Genomic DNA, 24,019 nt, shown 5'->3' on the forward strand with positions numbered 1-24,019 from the left:
CAGTGGCGTTGAATGTGGTTTATGCCCCCCGCCATGCAGCAAAAGTCGTCCACTGAACACATTTGGACCAAAGCAGCTTCCTAGACCAGCGGAGGCCAGTTTAAAGACAGGGAACAGGTTACAGTACCGAGGTGGTTTTCTCTCTGAGTTTGGCCCCCAGCAGCCCGGGGCTGAGTCACGACTAACTGAGTGAGCAGCAGTTAACTGAAACTCCATAAACAACCTCAGTACTATATTCTCTGTTGGTGTATTAGACTATAGGGGAAAAAAGGCCCTGCCTTGTTTGCATTTCTTTTTAAAGCAATCACAGATATCCTGGGTGGCGTTGAGTCTAGGATGCAGTGACAGTGCCGCTGCAAAATAGTGTCAAGAAGGAACTTGTTTTGTTTGTCGGGAAATGAGCCCTGGCATTAAAATGATTACATCACTGGTAACAGCTGTTAGCTTGTTTACATTCATACAATTAGCGTCCCAGGTGCTAATTTGCCATCGAGGTTGCAGCTTGGAAGTTTTTTGTTGTTTCTCGTGGACTTTGAAATGCTGCTGTTGCTGCCGCAATGCTGCTTGGAGCAAGTGACCAATGGCAGGACTTATACTGGCAGTGTGCATCCGGTGAGTCAGACTAGTAAGACTGAGTGGCTGTGTTCATCGGGCGGCTGCTGAGCCCTGTTCTGTCGACCACTAATGGCAACTAACAGTGAGGATTAGCTGCTTTAGCTACTGAAGCTGGTGTTATTTGTCCATCAGGAAACTCCGCAATTAAATCACAGAGAGCTGAAGCTGAGCAGTCAGAGGACATCAGAGGGAAAACCAGAAAAATCTGATTCATTTCAACAAAATCAGTGACTAAAGTTAGTTATCGGGGTTGACTCAGCTGTCAATCATGACATAAAAAACGCCCTCTTTAGCTCATCAAAGAACTAACTAAAAATGAACACTTGACCAAACATTAGTATGATAAGAACTACCTAATTATTTTAAAGAGGCAGAATTTATGACCTGTACTGCAGCCAGCCACCAGGGGGTGATCAAAATCTCATAGCTTTGCTTTTGAGTGGCTCTCATAGTGTCCATTTCTGGTTCACAGTCATGGAAAATAAGGATTACATGGACATAAATAAAAAATCATTTTATGGAGAACTGACAGCAGAGTCTCTCCAGCCTTGCAAGGTGAAAAGGAAAGGGAAAAAAAAATTAAATCTGGACTTGATCAAGACCAGAGACTGAAAGAAGTCAAGATCATAAAGGTCTGGAGACCAGACTCTGTCCTTCACCTGTCTGTCTGTTCTATGTCTCTCCCTCTGTCTTTCCTCTCCATGTCTTACAGGTGAGGTTTACAGGTTAACTCTCTCCTCTCGCTCCTCCATTAAATCACCCTCTCTCTGATCGCCCACTAATGAAGGGGAGGAGAGGAAGAGAGAGAGGAAGAGAGAGAGTGTGTGTGTGCTGGAGGCTCGCCCGAGGCTGCAGGAGAGAGACCAACAGATTAAAGGAGCTCTATTCCCTTTTAAAGCCTCTCCACCTCACTTTCTTCTCTTCGCTTCCTCCGTCTCTCTCTTTCTCTTCTTCTCTTTCAGTCAATGTCACACTCTCATTGTCTTTCCCTCTGTGTTTATCTCTCTGCTTTTCTTTTTCTTGATTTTTTCAATCTATCTTTCCCCTTAATCTGCTGGATTTCCTCTTTAGTCTCGTCTACCCTTCAGATGAAGCGTGCAGATAATTTATGGCTGTGAAACTGAATGATGGAATCGTCCTTTCTGTCTGTCAGGAGATGGAGGGATGAGGGCCTTCAGCTGAGTTAGAAAGAGAGGAAAAGGTTTGTATATGTGAGTAGTTGCTGCTCTGTCGCCCTCTGCTGGTGATCTGTAGAACAGTTTGAAAATGTCCATCTCTTTATTATTCATTTGGACTAATTTCTACAGGATATTAGTTAAAGTAGTCAGTTTAATATCATCCACTGACTCATTATTATTTTGATAATAATGTAATCATATACATTTTCATAGAGAGTTTATGTTCAATGAGCAGAGCATTGTTGAGAAATAAACCCCAACAGGATGATGCAGGACTTGAATCACCCTGAGGGGGTTTATTTCACAATAATGACCTGCTCACTGTACATTATTACATTTAGGATTTTATTTGCTGGCTGCATATTTTGTCCCATGAATTCTGTGTAATTGTGAAGTTTGGCAATTCTGCACTTTAAATTAAACTGAATGAAATTAAGAACTGGAATCAAAAGCCTACAGTAAGTACTGAAATGTGATCTGATCTGAAAACAAATCTGATGCATCTAAGGTCAAAGGACGCAAGATGGGATGATGTCAAGAGGCCACTACAAAGTCACATGACAAATATCTGCACGCAAAGGCTTCATACATGTAGAAAGTAAAAGATGGCGCCTCATTTATTCCACTGAAAGCTGCTCATCAGGAGCATATGGCCAAAGTTTTTCAGGCTTCTTCAGGCCTCGATATTTGGAGTCAACAGGGCGTTTATGGTGCTGGAGGTAGGGGGTCCAACGGGCCATTGGCCTCCCCATTTTATGCCCCCGCCCCACATTCTTCTTAGTTGCGAACTGCTGTATCCTAACAAATACCTCTTTAGTGCAACAGGTATAATAAAAACAAGTGTTTCAATAATTTCTGTCTGCTTCTGGCTGCGTGTTTCAGGCTGCATACAGCAGCTACGTTTTCAAAGTCTCCCATCGCTGCAGGAAACGAGGACACCTTCCAAGCTGCGATGTAAATGCTGAAAGTGCCAAATTACCACCTGGTCCCCACCAGTACGAACATAAACATGCTAGAAGCTTTTACCTTTTTGTTTGTGATGATTTAGTCATTTTAATGCACAGGCTCACCTCCTGATGTGCAAAACAAGTTCCCCATCTGGACATCATTTTGCAGGTCCACTGTTTACATCCTCAGTTAGGCACCACCCAAAATGATCAATTAATCAATTAATTTAAAACAAACAAAAGACAAGTTTTTTTTCCTCCTCATTTTCAAAATCTCTTTCTTTTGGTCATTTTTTTTCTCAGTTTCCTTATTCAACAAATGGCTCCACCAGACAAAACAGGAGCAGGGATAAAGTATTTTTGTAGGCCAGCCAGGAAGTTAGCATCACCCTGGTCCCCCCTGGTCCTGCATTCCTGCACCGGTCTATTGTAGTCGGCTACTTTACACACACACTACTTCTAATAGAGAACTTTTGAAGAGAATTAACACTTTGACAAACATCTTTTTTGCTTTAAAATTGTAAAAGTCACAGAAAAGTCAGCAGATGACGTCACTCTGTTTTCTATAGTTTGTTAGCGTGTTGTGTGTGTGTGTCTGTGTGTGCGTGTGTCATGTCATTGAGGTTGTCCATGTTTCTTGCTTGTCCCAAAAGGCTTATTTTTTTTTGGTGTGTGTTTTACTAACGTACCTGTGTGGATACTTTCACAGGTGTGTGTGTGTTTTGTCTGCAGACAGATAAAAAAAATGCCTTTCAGTGTGTGTGTGGATTCATTAAAGGCAGAGTCAGTCCAGAGAGACGAGCTCTGCTAAAACGCCTGCAGGCTTAAATCCACCGAGCTTTCACTTCTGTGCTCGTCTCCAGCTCTCTCTCACTCTCTTTTATATCCCATTGCATTTGAATGTCTCTCGACCATCTCTGCCTCTCTCCAAAACATCCTGTCTGTCTCTTCCTCTTTTCTGACATTGTCTCCGTCGGCCTCTGTGTGTCCAAAAGTCTACTTTTCTTATTCTAATCTGTGTTTTGCTGTGAAAAAAACCCAGCTACATTTTATTTGTATATATCTCTCTGATTATTTTTCTTCTCCTCTCTTTAAAAAAAATTCACATCTTTTCTGTTATTAACACAGTTTCCCTCGTGTCTTCCTTTGACTCCCTCGTCTCTCCCTGAGAACCAGAGTGGAAAATCTCTCCTCTCTTTCTTTTTGTAAGAAGACGTGTGTATCCTCTTCTGTCATGTCTTCTCATTTCCTATTGATTAATAATATTTCTACTTTCTTTCCTTGTAAGAAAAAAATCTGTTTCTCTTTTGTTGATGTCCACAATGTTTCAAAACTTTAATTAAGTACATGTACTCAAACCACTGTACTGTAGAGCAGTTATTAGGTACTTGTATTTAAGTATTTCCATTTTCGTTTCTATTCACATTTCATAGGCAAATATTGTACTTTTTATACCATTATACTGATTCAAAATATGATCAACGATTGAATTCTTATGTATCAGTAAGTTTCACAAACTTTCTTCGCTTCCAAACAATTTCTTTTTGGTCACAATCGACACTGAGGCCACTCCGACCAATCAGTAGTCTGCAGTGTTTGCTAGATTACCTTTACCATCGGGACTAAATCCAAAATACTTTCAAACAGTGGTATATTTGTTCTTCGTTTGTTCCAGATGTCATGTTTGTTTGCTCAGCTGCACTGCCACACAGAGAGTAACCCTTGCTGGTATGTGCTGCACACTACAACACAGCATCTACTCAGTTTAATGGAAAGACAAGCGTGTACATTTGTCAAAAATCATACCATTGGGATTACGTAATACCCTGCTGTACACCCAAGACAAACATGCACCGCTGGTTAACTTATAAAAGAAGGTTGAACAAGTGGTTTGAAAAAAAAGTTTCAGCTCTTGTTTTTCCATGTTTGAAAAAACACAGCAAAAGTGCCATCTTTGTTGCCCCTGAGGTGGAGTGGTTTCGCCCCTGCCCCTCAGAGTCCGCACAGAGCAGCAGCATCGGCATGGCAGGCTGTAAACATTACACAAAGAATCTCTAAATCGCCACAGATGCTGGAATGATGTGATGGAAGCGGAGAGGAGTGATAGAAATGGAGGGCAGCATGAGGCTCGACAGCAGCCCGGCAGGAGAGACGCTCCGTGGTGCACTGGAGTTTTATCCCAGATCTATGAACAGGATAATGTAATCTGATGTTTTCACATCACCAAGAAAGGCATTGAAATGTGAGTCCTACTGGTGAAACATCCTTATATCAGCTGATAGGAGTTTATGGTGGAGCTAAACTGCAAAAGAGGAACAAATCATAGAATCTTTGCGTTGAAAACCAAAAACAGATTTCACTGACAAAACACCACATCCGGCTATTGAACACACAGCTTCCACAAACAACACTCGCTGTCCTGGCCTCTGTGTTTCTGCTGGTTACTGCTGAGCATTTTGTTGTATTTTTTGACTGATGGTTTTGATGCTTTTATTGTGAAAATACAATGTCCATATCCTGTCCCCTGTCCTGTTTTCTCTGTGAATCTGTTTTCACATCATTTCCTTTGACCCTTCATCAGATGAGTGAACCAAATCTCTCTTTTCTCCACCTTGTCCTTCAGAGATCAGCAAATTTTTGACAAAATTTCCTCGTAAAAAAATGAATATTATTTCTTTATTTCTATACAACCAAAGGAAGCATCTTCTTTTTTCTCTGTAAAACCATAACTATATGCTCACATATCCTCTTCTTTTTTGCAAGTATCTCCTTCATTTCCTTCATTTCTTTTCAAAAAGAGCAGTAGCTTATGTCTCTCTTTTCTCCACCTAATATTACATTTTCTTATCCATCTTTCTTTGAGAAGATGGTATTTTTCTGTTCTATACTTTCCCTTTTCTCATTCTTCCTCTTATAACAGTGAAACGTCTTCCTCTTTACCTGTCTCTCCTTGAGAAAATGAGCATTTTGTCCTCTGTTCTGTCTTTCCTTTGTCTGCAAATCACCCGTTCCCATTTCTCTGCCTTTCTGTGAGAAAAGACGAGTCTCTCTCTTCATCCCTTGTGCCAAGTAATTCTGTTTTTCCCTCTTTTTCTCTGCCTACAAATCACTCTTTCCCGTTCCCTCCTTTTCTTTGTGAGAAGACAAGTTCACCCTCTATCCCTCTCTTTCTCTTTCTCCGTTGTGTTCTCGGAGTGGAAACGAGGACAGATTGACTTTGAGATCTGACCCGAGCTAAGACCGGCTGTCAGCAGGTAATGATAGAGACTTAGAGAGTGACGCCTTTTCACAGAGAGGGATCACGCCTCGTCCTCCACTTAAAAAGAAGCCTTTTAAAATTTAGATCCCTGTTGAGAGAACAGGCTATCCCTCTAAAATACACCTTGATCGATTCCCTAACTATCCGACTCCTGCAGCAGCGGGAGAACTGAGAGCAGACGTGGAAATAAATCCCATGAAAAAATCAGAGGCTGCGAGCTGCTGCTGTTCAGCAGAAAGTCTTTTTCTCACCTGAACATCTTCAGCTGGTGGATGACAACAACACGAATAACTGCGAATCTCAGCTTTCTTTGACAGATTTTATGCACTCAAGCCTAAATTCAGTGTACAATCAGAAAATATTATGGCCCATTTCAATCATGCAGACTTTTCTTTTAAGGAAAACTTGTTGGAAACTTTAACAGCAGGAAGTTGTTTACAGTTTTGGTTTCTGGGCCTCAAAAAGCATTCCTGAGGATGGACTGATGTCGTCTGATATTAGACAAAATTGTCACATTCTTATTCCTCTTGTCACATTCTTATTCCTCATTTCCATCTTCAGTCAGACATTGCCTCCACTCTAACTGATTTTTCCGAAACTATCGCTGCCAACAAGTACAGATACTTGTATAAAAAAAGACTTTTTTTTTTGTCTTGTTATGTCTGTTTGTCTGTGTGATATGCATACACCATGTATATACCATCTTTTCTATGTGTTACTGTTAAATCCATTTAGGTTAAAATCAGTCTTGATGTTGGTACAGATATTTGTGTTAAAATGTATGCGGTAAAAGTAAAAAGCTGTCAGAAATCAGGAACAAAAAGGGGGTGCAAAGCACAGCAAAGCAAACTACGATGTCGAACAATATTGAGAAGACATGCTGTCTATGTTTATATCTGTTAATCGATTTAGATCGGCCTTGATACCAGAGTCTATGTTGTCTCTATGGTCATTGTTGTTATTTCTTCTCCTTGGTTTCAGCGCACAGCTTGACAACAGTGTTAATCCCCCCACAGTGCTCACTGGACTGATCATTTTTCACACAAGACTCAGACAAGAATGAGACAATGCACCAGAGTGGGTGGATTCACAGATCTGGACACAGACGAGGACTGATGGACCGTTTTGTATCATTGTGAAGCACAAAGTGTTGCTGATTGGTCAAACACAAGCCTTGCAGGAGCTAGTGCCCCCTGTCCAAACTTCAATCGTGCAGGTTCACATCACAAGAAAACAAACCGATGACTCTGCTGTCTCCTCGTGTGCAAAAATTGTCTGAATTCATGAGGAAATGACTGCAACTGTCTAGAGATTATGTTGAGTTTTGCTGTCATTGTCCTCAACAGACAAAATTGTATAATTGGGGTAGTTTTAAAGCAACACAAAACATAGCAAGCTAATATTACTGACTGGTCCAAAAGCAAGACGGCCTGCTTGCTGTCTGTCTATCACACTTATTTCACCAACAATTAAAAGCCAGTCCAACGGTCCCTGCACCTCCTCTAGATGGTCCAAAGCTCCTGTGCTCGTGGTCCTCCAAACTCCCAGTCTGTACAGATTCAGTTGGCTGCACAGATAACTAAGCTGACTAGCTAATGGCAGCTACATTTAGCAGTTACTTTAGCAAGTGAAGCTATCTGTCCATCAGAGAACTACAAATCACTGAGAGTTGACACAGAGCAGCTGGAGGGCACCAGAAAATATTGAGTCCATATAGTATGATCCAATTTCTCCAAAATTCGTGACACAGTCAGTGGTGTGTGCTTTGAAGGGTTACACACCGATTGTTCCCAGCATTCAAAGTTATATAATGCTACAACAGGCATTTGGGTAGCATTTGGTTTACAACACAAACTCCCAGACTGCTACAGCTACTTTACAAGAGATGATCCGAAATGATCTTCCAGGAGAAACTGAAACCAAACCAGCATGAAGATAACTGGGATTTCCTTGACTTGAAGTAAAAATACTTGAATTAGAGGCTTACTCTAATGTGCACAAAATCAACAAAAACTCACAGGGGCTCTCAACGTCTCAAACCAGACTGAAAACTCATCACTGTCAAAATCCAAACCAGACCTGTCACCATCCAATTAGGCGGGAGGCCTCACCACGTTCGCTAAAACAGTTGAGAACCATTAGACTGCTGTTCTGAAATCAGCCTCCGCACAATCAGCGGCGAGTTCATAAAGCCACCGAATTAAACCGCCCCAAAGAAAGGCAGATTTCAGAACAATCTGACTGCGCTCCATTTGACGAGGAGGACAGAGAGAGAAAAGACACGGAGCACCTCCAGAGCCCCGTAGCCATCCATTTCTGAAAGCCCCCCTTTCAGAGAGGAAATTAATTTTGAAAGAGGAAGAATAAAACGAGCAGCCGAGGTGACTGAAGGTGCTGTATTAGACTACGCTCGACTAAAACCAAGTCATTTAAACCGCTGGCTGCCGGCTCGCCTCCCTGACCTCCCATCCTCACCGCAGACAGAGAGGAATAATCTGCCTCCATATTTCACTTCCCTTTTTTTCATGTTTTACACATCCTAACCTCCCCCCTCCTTGTTCCGTCTGACCCCGCCGGGCCGCCGTAGAGTCACTTCCTGATTGCCACTCTGGATGTTCAGAGCTCAGGAAGTTTTGGAGAAGGTAATTGAAAAAGTTTCAGGGAGCTTCATGTTTTTTCCTTTTTTTTTCTGCTGAGGTGTGTGACATGTTTGAGTTTTGTCATGTGCCATGGTAACCGAAGAAGATCTGCAGGCAGCTCACAACTGGTTTCACTGAAATTTGTTTGCTAAAAGCTCAGCGAAGTTGTGAAGATGTTTGGAAAGTTAAGCTAACACGCTACAAACATGAACAGGGCTCAGTTTGTGCCGGTCCCAGAACAGGAGCCAGATCTCTCAGACTCTGACCCCCATCTAAAACTCTTGGAAAAAAAGGTGCTAACTAGAACCCTAAAGGGTTCTTTTCTCACTACAACTGTTCTGAGCATTTCCACCAAAAACAAAGTGGTTTGGAACCTGAAAAGTTGGTTGCAAGTTGGTTCCACCAAGAACCCATTCATGAGCCACTTTTCAAACCTGCAGCGGTGACTATCTGCTGCAAAAATACTGCAGTGGTCACATTTGTGTAAATAAAGGATATTTACGTGATGTTTCTTGGAAATGCAGCAAAGGATGGAGCAACACCTTGAAGCCAGAGTGAGCAGTCACAACTTTAAAAAAATGACATCATTGCTGACTGTATCTGACTGCGGCAGACAGTAGCTGATAGAATCTGACTGTAGCGCCCTGACGTTTGACTCCCATCAGGCGTGTTGTCCTTGCTGTGCGGTTGTTATTATTTGGCGTTCCGCCCAAACGCCTTCACTGCCTCCGACACGCCGTGAAACGCTGTGCAGCTCTGAACGCCTCCTCAGCTTTTACCACCACAGTAAAGATCTGACTGCAGCAACAAACAGCATGCCGCAAATCATCCAGACAGCCACTAAACAGGGACACCAAACCTCTGCCTCTGTGTGTACGTGTGTGTCGGAGAGGCAGAGTGTATTATGCCTCCTGACAAGGGTAATAAGATTGTAGAGTTGCTGCTGTGAGGAAACTTTTCAAAGATACAGGAGAGCAAAGATTCTCTAAGTGGCCTTTAACTTTAAACTTTAACAAAACTTTAAATCTAGAAATACTCCTGCTATAGCTGTAATTTTGTCCTAACAGGAGATACCAATGGTGGAAAAAGCAGATCTTTCAGATCAGATCTTTTACTTCAGTAAAAATAGCAATATCACAATGTAACATCCAGCCTGGTCTCACCAAAAGGCGTACGAATATCACGCCAGTGGTTTAAGGTATTACATGTGTTATTATGACAATTTTTTTGCTTTTATGTGTCATTTCATGCCATTTTGTCTGTATAGATTTATGCAGAGGCCGAGTGTCTTTTCATGTGTGGAAATCATCGAGAAAAAAAAAGTCAGGTAAAAGTGTGAAGAGCAAAAGTCTGCATATGGAAAAGGTGCGGTGAATAGATAGGTGGAGGCTGTGGTAGAAAAGGTTTTTGTTGGCATCAATGAGCAATAATTCCATAATAACCTTTAAGCATATCATAAATCAGGTGACTTATGCTCCGTCTTTTGGCTCTTTTTTCAGGCTTTCTCACAGATTATCTCAGAGACAGCGTTTTCATTGGCTGTTCTACTAGTGCAACTGTGTGTGCACATTTCTTCAGTGAAACCCTGAATAAATGGTGGCAACTCCTGCAGGAAAATTTGCTATAAACCTGAATTATCAGATGGAATCTTAGCAAGAGTCCAGCTAATGAGCAACATGCTCAACTCAGGAGTTTGTCAGCTGACTCGGTTACTTTTCACTCGAGCTTCAGTTGTGTTCATTCACGTCTATCACAAGGCTTTTGCTGAGGTCCAAGAGGACCGGGCAGAGCTGAGACTCAGAGCTGACAGACAACTGCTCAAAGCCGGGGAGCTCTGCAGGAGAGGGATGGTGGCACACTGGAGCTTCTGGAGGAAGAAACACCAGAGACGCTCTGATGCCGACTCTTTTATTGGCAGGAGGGGAGCTCAGAGTGTATGTTTCAAACTTTTGGCATTAAAAAGTGAACTAAAGTGGGATGAAAATGAAACCTAACTCACATCCTGAAGATGAGAACTCACTTACATAACAAACAGAATTTTTGAAACCCAAAATTTCCTAAACCTAATTAATCACATATTAAATGGCAGTGAGTTTTATAGTGATGTCTGCAAATTGCTTATTTGCCTGAGACTTGTACTTTGACCTGGGTGTTGTAGAATTTCCTTCTGAACCACTCTGTAATCTATGCCCTCTTGTTTGCCACCAGTGTTTAGGCATTTTAATTTTTTTTTGTGCTATCAAATCAATTTCCTTGTAAGGGACAATAAAGACTTTGAACTTTGATTGTCCAATCAGTGTCAAGTATGTACTCACAGTCCAGGTGACTCTGTCTGATTCCCTCCACGTCTTCAGCATGAATGAACTGGTAGCACCTCTTCCCCACAATGTCCACCGGAGTCAGGTCCATGTAATCACTGATCCTAAGATACAGAATCATAATCAGTAAGTGAGAGAACCAGTCCATCATCAAATCAAATAAGGTCAGGTTTAATTTTTTGTTTTTGCTTACCAGTTACATCAGGAAGAGCTCTTAATTCATTAGTTAGGCGATTGAACTCTGAGTGCAGCTGAAAATTCAAGGTAGTTCTGCTGTGAGGTTTTGCTGTTTATGCTTCATATGAAAACACACAACAGCTCACTTCAGTGCAAAGTGATTCTACCACTGATCATGTGTAGAGGGATTTAGCAATAGCCAAGCTATCAAATCCTGTTGAAGTTTTCCACACAGATTAAGCAAAGAAACCCTGAGAAAGACCTTAAAAAACATGAGAAAATATAATGGCAGGCTGGAGATAATAGACCAGAGACTGGCTTAGGCCGGGACTCTGCTTCTCCCTGTTTGCACATCCTTACAACACTATGATATCCAGTCCCATCCTGTCCTACTTAATACTGCAGCGTTGAGATGAACGTGAAGATTTCTGTCAACTACATCCTCCAGATCAGAGTGATTAGCCTGTGTCTTTCAGAGATGTCTCTTAATCTGTGAATTTATTTGAGTTCACATTGCCTAATACTACACTACATGTCAGTAGCCTCTACGAAAAGGTTAATTTGGTATGTTTAAACCTCAACTGCACACCATCAAAGTCTTTCCACTGAAAGTGGCTGTGAATGGGTCAGATTGTTACTCTAAGTGTCTGACAACATTATGGAAAGGATTCCTACAGAGATAGACCTCTTTTTCAAAGTAGGATACTTTTTGTTTCACCAGAAACAGTCGAGGTATTGCTCTTGCCATAATCTTGCATAGCCCGACATCTTTCCACAACGTTCAGCACTCAAGAAAGGCTGCTATAGAGGAAAAAACACCCTGTCTTGTATAAATTTCTTTAAACCCATCACAGACGTCTTTGGCAGCACTAAGCCCAGGTTGGAGCGACAGTGCTGCTGCATAATAGTGTCGTTTTGGTGGAAAATTTGCATGTCGGGAGGCAAGTTCTGGCATTAAAATGACTACATCACTGCAAAAGAAAAGGTAACAGCTGTTAGCTTGTATATGTTGGTACCATTAGTGTCCTGGGTGCTAATTTGCCGTTTTCAACATAAAGGTTATTCTCTTGTTTCCCAGGAACTTTCAAAATGTAGGTAGCAGACGCCATGATGCTGCTTGAGGCAAGTGACCAATAGCAGGACACCCACACTGGTGAGCCAGACAATTCTTGCCAAACCCACCAGACTTGATTTACAGTTATGTTATTGGACCAAATGAATCCAAAGCTGATATTGAAACAAGTCATTTCATGAGGTTTGTAATGCTCAAAAAAATTTATCTGCAATTTTACAGCCACTTCTTTCACACTGTAAGTCTACAGGAAAAAGTCTTTTTGGGCTGGGACAGTTTGGGCACTATGTCAATTTTGCTACAAAGCCCAGCGCTCTTCATTGGGTCTTGGTTGCAGTGCAGCTCACCCAATACTGGACCAATTTCAAAAACTGTTGTCCCCATCAGTCACTTAGACACAACATTGGATAAAAAGGCTGAAAAATACCAAAGTTTCTCTTTAAAGCCAAAAGTGGAACAATTCAATAAAACGTTTACTCTGGCACAAGTGCAGGATTTTTCTGGAAGGTGCTCAATGATGAAGGAAAACTGGGTATCCATCATGGCATCTCAGGGACTCTGTAACCTCTGTTTGCTGACAGTATCAGTCAGTACTATGCTATGTACTGTTTCTTTGTACCGGACGAGCTCCTGTGTCCATATTTGCATGACAGTGAACTGTCTGGAAGTGGAAACATTGTGAAACTTTGAAATATATAACTTGTCACTACGGGACAATTTTCTCTGTACGGTTCTGGTACTTGACGATTAAAAAGACTGATTCAGGAAAGGAAAAAAAAAGCTAATAACCCAACAACAGAGACTGAAACCCGTCTGTCTATTGTACAGGTAACACACATCAGCTTTAAAAGGTTTAATTTGAACAAATTCGCCACAGGATAGACAGAACAATTTCCAAGGTATCATTCTGATAGAGGACGGGTGGGGGGAGACTAATGTCTGGCAGGCAGATAACAGCACACTCTGTTCTTTAGAAAAAAAACCCATCCTCCCATTTTCTCATTCTCTTAGAAACTCATCCTCAAAATGGGGCTGTAATGGGAGCGACGCTTGTCTGTTCGCTTTCTGTCGCTCCGCATTGAATATCATCATCTGCCTCGCATTGTGTCCCTTTTTCCACCCACAAAAAAAGCAATCTGTCTACTATCATTTTTTTCCTCCTCTCTTTTTATAATAAAACATGAAGGTTTTTTTTTTTTCTTCGCCTGATATGAATCTCTCCGGTCGGCCGGTTAACTCCTGAGCGAGATCCTGATGCCTATCTGCTTTATCTGGACAGAGGGAAGGAGCCAGATCCATCAGCAACATATTTCACTGTTAAACCAGGGAGGATTGGGTCAGACTTCCTCATGAATAAGAAGCTCCGACAAGGGAGACAACTTTTTTTCCCCTTGAACAGCAGGTATGAAACATGAATGCAGAAACAGTCGGTCAAATGGAGTTTCATGTTTGACACGAGTCCTCAAAAAAACAGACATTTAGAACCTAAATTATCCCAAATAATGTAAGAAAGAACTTTATCTACGAAGCAAGAGACTTTTTAACTCTTTGTTATCATCCCCTACCTGTTCTCACAGTAGACAATCTTGAGGTCCATGTTGACTCGGGTGACGAACATTTGACAGTCGATGCGAACCTCGTTGATTGTGGGCGGCGGGAGGGCGTGAGCCACCACCACCATCCCCATGATCTGATTGGGCACCGAGCGGCTGTGCGTCAAAGCCATCCTGATGCGCAGACGCCCCGTGATGTGGATCACCTGACCGGGAGAAGAAAAGACAGACAGGGTGGATTAATATGACCAGGAAGAAAGATACGAGGTCCAAGGTCAGGGAGACGCATCGTCAACAAAAGGAAAACTATAATTTCTCAGTCTGTGCTATACACTTCATAAAGTAAGTGGATGCAGCCTCCGTCTGAAAAGTGAAGTTAATGCATAAGCATCTTAAACTTTCTTTCTAATGGCCACCAGAGGGCAAATCAACTGGCTCCAAAATCTACGAGAAAATGAAGCGACTTCTCACTTGATTTTTTTCACCTCAGTAAACAGTTTCCTAATGAGTCCATGATCTCAATCAAGTCCTCTTCAATACAGCATGAAGATCAGTTGGTAAATTATGATCCCATTTATAGTAAAATAGATGATAAATAAGCATATGCTTTAGGGTGGGTCTGGTGATTGATAAGTTGCTACCACAGTGACCTGTCAAAAAAAGTTTGCCATTTCAATTTATTGTATAATAGCAGTGCATGGGTTCCTGATATGGATAGATCTTGCCAGACATAAACCATAAGTAGAAATGAAAATAAACCATTAAGATTGTTTTGTATTTATATGGCAATATTTTGCAGGACTGACACCTTCACGTCGGTCGGTTGATTGTTTCGTTAATATTCTCTTGTCTGACCAGTCGCTGGTGTTACTTTCAGAGGAGAGAAACATTTTTTCATGAGCAGGAGGCACATATGCAAACCTGATGTATTTTATTTTTGAGTGAGAGTCTGTTTACTGAACATTTAATGGGATACAAACTATTTGACCCCACTTCTCAGTTGATTTATGACCTCAGCAAATAATTTCCTAAAAAGTTTATAGTCTCAGTCGTTAGTTTCAAGTCTTCTTCAATACAGCATGATGTTGATTTGGTAAATTATGGTATACAGCAATGATCAAAATTCTGTGACTACATTAAAATGTTTTCAGAAATATAATTTGGTGTATTTAGTCGTAATACAAGAAAGACTGCAACCAGGCAGCCACCACTGTGTGTCCGATGTTTGCAACGAAGCCTCTGGAAACTCTGACTCAAATATGGATCAAAGTTATGCTACTTCATTGCATATTTCTTGCTTGAAATGTTTTCAGAAACATATTTTATGTGTGTGTAGTTGAAGTAATACCAGAAAGATCAGCAGGCCGTCTTTCTGTCCTGCTGAACAGACCAAACTCAACACTCTTGTTGGTACTGTGTGTGCTGTGGTTGCAAAAACCAAAGATGGCGACCGCCGTGATGCCAAACTTTAGGCTTCAAAACTGTAGTTCCCAAACCACTAGATGACATCATGGTGTCTCTGTCCAGTAATTTTACTGTCTGGGGTGATGAATGTTACGCCTCATTTGAAGCCAACTAAATAATGAGAGGAGATATCTTTAACTCTATATATTTATGTAAATGAAGGTAAGAATCAAGTCTGAGAGAAGTCTCGACTATCACAGACTGAACTCAGAGGCAGAGGTCAGTACAGATAAAGACCAGGTGAACTGAGGTGAACTTTTTGGGGTTTTTTTTGAGCTGACTCTTGGGATGAAGTGAATGAAAAAGAAAGACAGAGGAGAGGTGGAAAAAGAGGAGATGACAGACAGAGAGAGAGAGTGAAGTGTGTAATTATCCAGAGCTTTAAACTCGTGTGAAGCTTCAAAAGTCTGTCGGACGCGATGGATCTGCAAGAAATGTTAATCAGCTGCTGCTCACAGGGGAAATGTTTGCTTGTCTTTTAAACACAGTGTCATTTTATGTCTCTCTCTTCATTTTTTTACTGCCCCTCTTTACATGTGATATAATGTGAGAGTCAAATAATAAAAGAAAAGAAAGGAGGACATTTCAAAGCAGCCACAGAAAGAAAGTCACACGTTTCTTCATATTTCAAGAGGATCTGTACTTATAAACTAATCCTCAGGTTTCTTCCACCATGACCTCCATTTTTACAAAATGTATTAACTGTTTAATCTAAAAAATGTCAGTTTCAGTTAAGCTAATGGCCAGCTGCAATGGCTACTTCTCAGCTTTAGCATTGCTGGAAGGTGCATTTGTTCATTTTTTACGGAGCTTGACGTGTCGTGGACTGATATCCATCCTCTCACTCTGTGGAACAGCCTAAGATCATCTAGGTTTCATAAAAGCAAAATTTTGGACTAAAATCTATTTATTCTATGCACTTTGTGTCAGTTTCAAACTAAATCAGAGTCCAAACTATCGTTATTTGTCCTGGTACCAACCCATCTAGCTAGCTTGCTAAGTTGTAGGTAGCTAAGTGGCAGAAATCCATCCCATGCGTCTATCTTTTAGAAATTAAATTTTTTCCTTATGCTGGAAGTTCTGGAGGGGGAACCTCTGCAGCGACTGAGTCCTAAAACTGTTAACAGGCAGATTTAGGTGCCTTGCTCACAGGCTCCCCTGCAGTGAGTGATGGAGGAAGAAGAAGCTGCTGCCTCGGGGGTTAAATCAGCTTCTTTCACCTTCAGGTCTCTGCTGCAACACAACGGCTTTAAAACTACTAACTGTAACGCCGTATTATGTGTGAGAGTGTGCGTGTGTGTTGGTGTTGCAGTGATGTGTGTGTCACTGAGTGTGTGTAATATATGCATACGTGTGGATGAATATTTATGTGCGTCTGTCTCCACTGTGATTTGCATGTGATCTGAGTCTGCCAGGTGGAACATGGTATACAATACATACATACACACACACACACACACACACACACACACACACACACACAGCATTGATTGAGGATGCTTTTATTTTGCTTAGATAACAAAATAAAAGCACCTCCTGATTATAATTTGTACTCAACAACAAAAATTTTGACAGTTTTCAGACAGTTTCTTTTAAAATACTGTATATACTGTTACGTTCATGTATTCATTTGTCACTCATTCAATGGAAGAATCAATGAATAATTCAATAAATTAAAGAGTCACTGAATCCATTTTTCTTGTTGTGAACTTTTGTTTTTTTTTTTTTGCTTTTTAAAATAGTTACAAAAGCTCAGGTTTTCTTTGTGCAAAAAAAAACCAAACAAAAAAAACAACATTCATACACTGAGACGGAAATACACGACCAAAAGGGAAATGACTTAAAAGCAACTACAAAACTACAACTGAACAAAACCTGTCCAGCAGCTGTGATGTTCATTACAGCTTCATTATAGAAGAGACAACATAGAATATACCAAAAAGTGTCAAATACTGGCAGTGCCTTTATTTATATTAGAGACAGGCCTTTAATTTGCATTTCCTCAGTTATATTCTTATATTTATATGTTTTTATTGCCCATCAGAGGTGGGACGTATCAAAGCACAAATACTTGTTATTGTACTTAAGTAGAGTTGTTAGGTATCTGCACTTTACTTGGGTATTTTTTCCATTTACTCTTTATGTTAAAACAAACATACTTCTGCTTTCTATATTTTCAAAATAGGGCTGGTGCTTCAGTTTTAATGCATTTGAGAAGACCTATTTATTATTTTTATTCTGTATCACTGTGCACCGACTTCCCAGCAGATGTAAAAGATGTAACAGTGATACCAGAGAGGGAGACTCTGCAGAGAAAAGTTCAGCCAGCTAGAAATGTTCTGCAGAGGGTGACTTTTTGTACATTTCAGAGCCTGTACTTTTATACTTTTACTTGAGCAAAGATGTTAAATCTGTACTTCTACCCGTGTAAAGAATGTCTGTACTTTTTGATGACTTTTTTTAAGGAAAAGCCTCCCAGTTTTCTAAACTGCTTCTCGTTAACGCAGCACTTTCTTCCATGTTTGCCTCTGGTCTTGATCATTTCACCATAATTTCCACAGCAGTAATTCATCAATACAACAACAGTCCTTTCCAGTTTTGGGTCACTGTTAAATTACTGTTACTGAAACTTCCTGCACAGGTGTTTTTCTGGGGGCTTCATAACTACGCTTTTAATGTTTATGCACTCGTCTGTGCTTGTGTTCATCTGTATTTTCTATGATTTCACATTTCCAAGTGAATCTTTTAAAAGGTTTGAGTGTGTATCAATGTACTCTGTAAATAAATGTATTATTCATATAAATAAAAAATATAATAATATAATAAAAATAATAAAAGAGAAAGAAAGAAGAGACACATATAGACGCTATGAGTGACTCACAGTCACATGCATACACACTTTCAGACACACACATATTTGTCCACGGTAGGATTATAGATTTCCATATGGATCACTTCATTTGATGACAGATAGTAAGACTATAAGCCGGTGGCTGATTATATATTCACCTGTCTCCAAGGAGATCACACACACACACACACACACACACACACACACACACACACACACACACACACACACACACACACGCACACACACGTGCACAGACATGTTGGTCAGATCACATAATCCTGTCTCCCCAGAAGCAGAATGTGGAGGGAAAGTCAGCAGGTTTAGCATGTTAACACTGATCCTCTGCATGTGTTTGTGTGTGTGTGTGTCTGTGTGTGTGTGTGTGTGTGGGCTGCATATTTTCATCCCCACAGTGACACATGAACTCAACAGAAACATGATGCCACCAGGTCCAAAGTTGTTTTAGTTCCATCTCTCATCACTTTAGTTCTCTTATCAATTGATTTCCAGAGTTGAACTCATGTTGGGTTTGTTTGACACATTCGTTCACTGCACCTCCTCCATGTGAGGACTTTCTCGCTCTTTATGCTGCATCATCTGACTTCAAGGGCTCATCAAAACGTAACGCTAGAAGCATCTGCAGAAATTATACTACAGATGTACCTAATAAGGGTGGGAGAGAAAAATCTATTATTCTCTCTCTTATGATTCCTGAATCAATTTTTTTACATTATATAAATAACTAGAACTTGGTCTGTTAGCTCCATGCTAACACATAATGGAAATTAGCATATATATTTAGGCTATGTTCTATATTTTATTTATTTCACAGGCTCTATTTATTTTGGCTTAACATCTTATCTTATTTATTATTTTCTCATAGCACAAGTTGATGATGGACAATATGGAGACAGATGCTTTAATGTAGGCGTAACGCTGACGTGGCGTTTGAATTTTAGTCGACGGGTGACTCCTCTTGTTTTGTCAGTAAAAAGACAGAGTGAACACCAAACAGACCGGAGAGAAGATTGAACGATGAAGTGAACTGCAGGCGTGAAAGTGATGATAATCCCACCTTATATCCTGAGGACTTGATGTGCACTCCTCTTTTCGTGAGCGTCGACTTCATCCTGATGAAGAAGGATCGTTCCAAACTGTTGTCGGGGGCCAGGAGACTGGGACTGCTGGACTCCACTGGGAAACCAAACACACACACACACACAAAACACGCACACTTTGATATGATGTTTTTTTATAGAACATATAGAAACACTCAAAAGCCCTGGCAAAAACTTAGAGAGAAAGTTAGATATTTAATTGACATGATAAAATGTTTAATTTCCACAGGATGCATGGACAGATTGTGAGACAATGGGCCCCTGACATGTTTAAGGCCCCATCGTCTTTCCTACAGGATAACCCACAGTATAATATTGATGTTTACAAAAAATATAAGAATTATTTCACAAAATTACTACAAACTGCAAAAAAAACCTACTTTTCAGAAAAATTTGAACAATTCCATAATGATACAAAAAACACATGGAACCTCATTAACGAATTATTGAATAAGAAAAAAGCCTTCATAGCTATCCCATCTCAATTATCTGATGGTGTGAGAAATTATACTAATCTTCCTGACATAACAAATGGTTTCAATGATTTCTTTGTAAATATCGGTCCTTCCTTAGCTAAAGACATCGAGAATACAGATGAATCCGTCTTGGTGAATATCACTGAGCAGTATCCTTGTATCAGTATGTTTGATCCCCCCAACTCTAAAGAAGTACATGACATTATATTGGATATGAAAAATTCAGGTGCAGGACATGATGAAATAAGCGCTAGTCTTGTAAAGAAGGTAGTCTTGTCTATTGTTGAGCCCCTCACCTATGTTCTAAGTTTATCCCTAAAAACAGGTGTTGTACCAAGCGACCTTAAATTAGCTAAAGTCACTCCACTATTTAAATCAGGTGATTCTAGCCATATCTGTTTTACCCAGTTTTTCTAAAGTTTTAGAAAAACTAGTATATTCAAGAATTAAAAAACATTTAGATGAGAGCAACATACTGTACAGCCATCAATATTGTTTTTCGGAAAAAAATGTCAACTGAAATGGCTCTCTTACAGCTTGTTCATAAAATCTCTACAGCTTTATACAAAATTCAAATAGAGCTAAGCTGCTTTGTGGGGTTCCTCAGGGTTCCATCCTTGGACCTCTCTTGTTTTTGATATATATGAATGATTTACCCAGGGTTTGTAATAATGTCCTGCCTCTTTTATTTGCTGATGACACATGTCTTATTGCTTCACATGAAAATTTTGGCACACTGATTCAAGAAGCAAATGAAGAGCTGTCATCAATCTCTAAATGGTTTCAGATGAACAAACTCTCTCTCAATATAAATAAATCTAATTTTATAATATTCTGTAATAAAAATAAAAAGTATACAAAAGAAGAAGCCAAATTATTTATAGACAATATTGGAATTACTCAGGTTCCTCATATTAAATTCCTTGGTGTCATAGTAGACAAAAAATTAACATGGAAATACCATACTGAATTTGTCTGTAAAAAGACTATGAAGTCAATTGGAATTTTGAGTAGAGTTCGTTCATTGATAAATCATTCTTGTATTCTAACTTTTTATTACAGCTTAATTTATCCTTATATGTACTGTAACACCGTGTGGGCTGCCACATGTCCCACTTTTCTCAATATGATTTTGTCAGTTCAGAAGAAGTTTTTGAGAATGATGAGTTTTGCTAAAAAATCTGATTCATCTGCTCTTCTTTTCAGAAAATACAAACTGCTATCAATTTCTAATGTAAACATTTACCAGACTTGTGTGTTCATGTACAAATATGTACACTTAACTCATTAACTGCCGAGCACTTTTCTGAATTTTTTTAAGTTTTCATCAGACATTCATTCTCATTATACAAGACATTCAAAAAACTTCCATCTTCCATATTGTCGAACTTCCCTGAACCAATACACATTGAAATACAGAGGACCATCTCTTTGGAATAATTTACCTACATCTCTACAATCAATTTCTACATTATCTTTGTTCAAAAAACATCTGAAAAAGTTTTTAATGAGCAAATAGCAGTTTTAATGAGCATTTTTTTTCCTTTTTGCATGTTCTATTTTTATGTTTGTTTGTTGTTGTTGTTGTTGTTTTTGTTGTTGTTGTTGTTTTTGTTCATGTATCGCACCCTGTATACTTTCATTTCTGTATATCAGTTTTATATCTATTTAGTCTTGACATCTTGAAGTTGTCCATGTTAATTATATAGGGGAGGTATCTTCATAAGCCTTTTTTAATCTTTTGTTATTTTATTGTCTTCGTATATATATATATATAATGTGCAAATAAAATAAACTAAAAATAAACTAAATAAACTTATGGTTGTTTTGCATGTTTTTGTAGTCACTTTATATCACTTTGTAGTCATTCTGTGCTTATTTCTGGTCATTTTGTGTGTTTGTAGGCTCATGCATCTTTTGGTCATTTTGTGTGTTCTGGTTGTTTGTGTCTTTTGTGGTTATTTTGTGTCTCTTTGGGCACATTTTTTGTCTTTTGTAGTCTTTTTGTGGTTGTTTTGTGTCTTGTTGTGGGGTCTCTTGGTAGTGTTTTTCCCCTTTTTTGGAATTTTTTTGTCTTTTCTATTCATTTCTCATCTCTTTGTGATCATTTTCTGTCTCCTCATGGTGGGTATGTGTCTCTTTTAGTCAAATTGTGTCTCTTGGAACGGCATTTCACAGGTGAAGCCCTGGGGGGCCCCTGGGCTCAGTAGGTCTGATCAGGAATCCATCCATGACAAGACGGCCTACTTAAAGTCCAGAAGTACAGAGTATAAAACTGACATGTTCTGAAACTTGACTGGAACGATTTTCATCGGTGTAAAACAAATAAATACATTCACTCTCTCAGCAGGACGAGTCAGCCAATCACAGCTGCTGTCAAACTGCCAGTCATGTCAAAGCAGCTCATGGCCGTCAAACAGTGAAATGTCAAAACACGTCAGGAGCCGAGACGAGAGAAAAACAAGACGAACAGGATGTTCAGCCACAAATCAAAGGTGCATTAAGGAGAAATGTCCAATTTGTTTGAAAGTTATAATCTTCTGAGGTGAAGACTGTCAAAATAAAAGCTTCCTTAAAGATATAACCAACATCAAGAGTCTTTCGAATTATCGCTGTAACAGTCTCGTCCTTCAAAACATAAAGTCCCACACAGGAAGTACATTTCTCATTGTCCTCCCCACACACACACCCCCACGCCCGGCGAGCAGTGTCCAGTCAGGAAGCAGCAGTGGCTCCTGAAGGTGAGACGCTCCATTTGTCAACCTGCATATTCATAACTTTTCCATCCATCAGAGGGAGTGATGGGAGGAGAGACAGCTGGGAAACGTCTCATCACAGACACACACACACACACACACACACACACACACACACACACACACACACACACACACACACACAGACCAATCTACACTGATCAACAAACACAGTTCAATAGGACAGCTGTCCAGGTCGTATTACTGTACTTGTGAGGACCTGCATTCTCTAATTCGTAAAATAAACCTAATTTTTATAGTTTTGTCCAACATTTCTGTTAATAAAATTAATATTTTAGACACCATGTTTATATCTGACGTCTGTGAACATGGTGACATCAGAAAGACGAGCAGCGAGACAATCAGACAGGTTGGAAACAGATGTTCAGAGGAGGGCCCGACCAATATTAGACCTTTGGGGCCGACACCGATACTGATATTAGGAGTTTGAGTTTTTTGCAATGATCCCTCAAAAGTGGCACTAGTGACAAAAATATGTGATGAAGGCAGGATATTTTAGAGTTTAACAATAAATTTCATTATTCAAAATGACATCAGTACATCGAAACAGTAAACTTTCACCAATATTTTTTCATAATTATAAATAAAAAACACAAATAGAGAAAATTATATATTAAATCTGAAATAAGAAAAAGGATCAAATATATATAAAATGCTGCAAGCAAACAAATAAACACAATCTTCATTATTTTCTGTTAAAAAAACAAAGTTTTCATATTAGTGCACATCAGACAACATGGGGACATTGATATAAACTGATACTGCTGTGATATGAGTTGACCGATATATCTGTCTAGCTCTAGTCCAAACTATGGCCTTCAAAATAAAGGCACAAAAACTACTTGATTAGGTTTAGAAAACAAAACTGCTGCGTTACATAAAGGAAAAAATGTGAATTCACATACGTCAGTTCACTGAATTGCCACCTCACTAACATTAGAGCCATTTTTATATTAATTATACAAATTACTCAACATGCATCTCTTTGCAACCAAGTTGAATTTCAGCCATTTGGCCTATAAATGACATTTCAATCATAAACAATTACAATAAACATCATTAATGTGTTCTGTTAATCTCTTACAATCAAGAGTTTCAGGTTTAATCACACATGGAAGTGCCTGGAAAATATATTTCTGCAGAGTGTGTGTTTGTATTCGTAGCAAAAGCTTTACAATTGTATGTGTGTGTGTCAGTGTTTAAATGTGTGTGTTTGTGTGTGTACTGAGATATAATCTGAACCCATCTTCAGACAGCACACACACACACACACACACACACACACACACACACACACACACACACACACACACACACACACACACACACACACACACATCGTAGTGTTGATATGGTAATGGAGGTTAACAGGAACATGTCTTATCAATGACAGGTCACTGGATAACTGACACACACACACACACACACACACACACACACACACACACACACACATTTAAAGAAACAGGAAACAGAACACAAACAGTGATCTCTCAACTCAAGTCATGCACTTCCATCCATCCACACTGACCATTACAAAGTTTTGCAATAAAATAAGTCCTAAAAATGTTT

At 39.7% G+C, this 24,019-nt stretch overlaps 1 protein-coding gene across 2 annotated transcripts in view; it reads right to left on the reverse strand.

The window, feature by feature from the left end:
• npas3 (neuronal PAS domain protein 3) overlaps positions 1–24,019 on the reverse strand; it is a 392,919-nt gene that overhangs the window by 15,412 nt on the left and 353,488 nt on the right. For both annotated transcript variants that reach the window (XM_084742352.1, XM_084742353.1), the window contains exons 7-9: positions 19,152–19,270; positions 13,771–13,964; positions 10,954–11,060 (exon numbers count right to left, since the gene is read on the reverse strand). In XM_084742352.1, coding sequence (XP_084598478.1) covers positions 10,954–11,060; positions 13,771–13,964; positions 19,152–19,270 — 420 coding nt within the window. The remainder of the gene's footprint in view (positions 1–10,953; positions 11,061–13,770; positions 13,965–19,151; positions 19,271–24,019) is intronic.

This window comes from Lutjanus erythropterus, chromosome 18 (assembly GCF_056507025.1).
Source record: "Lutjanus erythropterus isolate fLutEry1 chromosome 18, fLutEry1.hap2, whole genome shotgun sequence".
NCBI classification, from domain to species: domain Eukaryota; kingdom Metazoa; phylum Chordata; class Actinopteri; order Lutjaniformes; family Lutjanidae; genus Lutjanus; species Lutjanus erythropterus.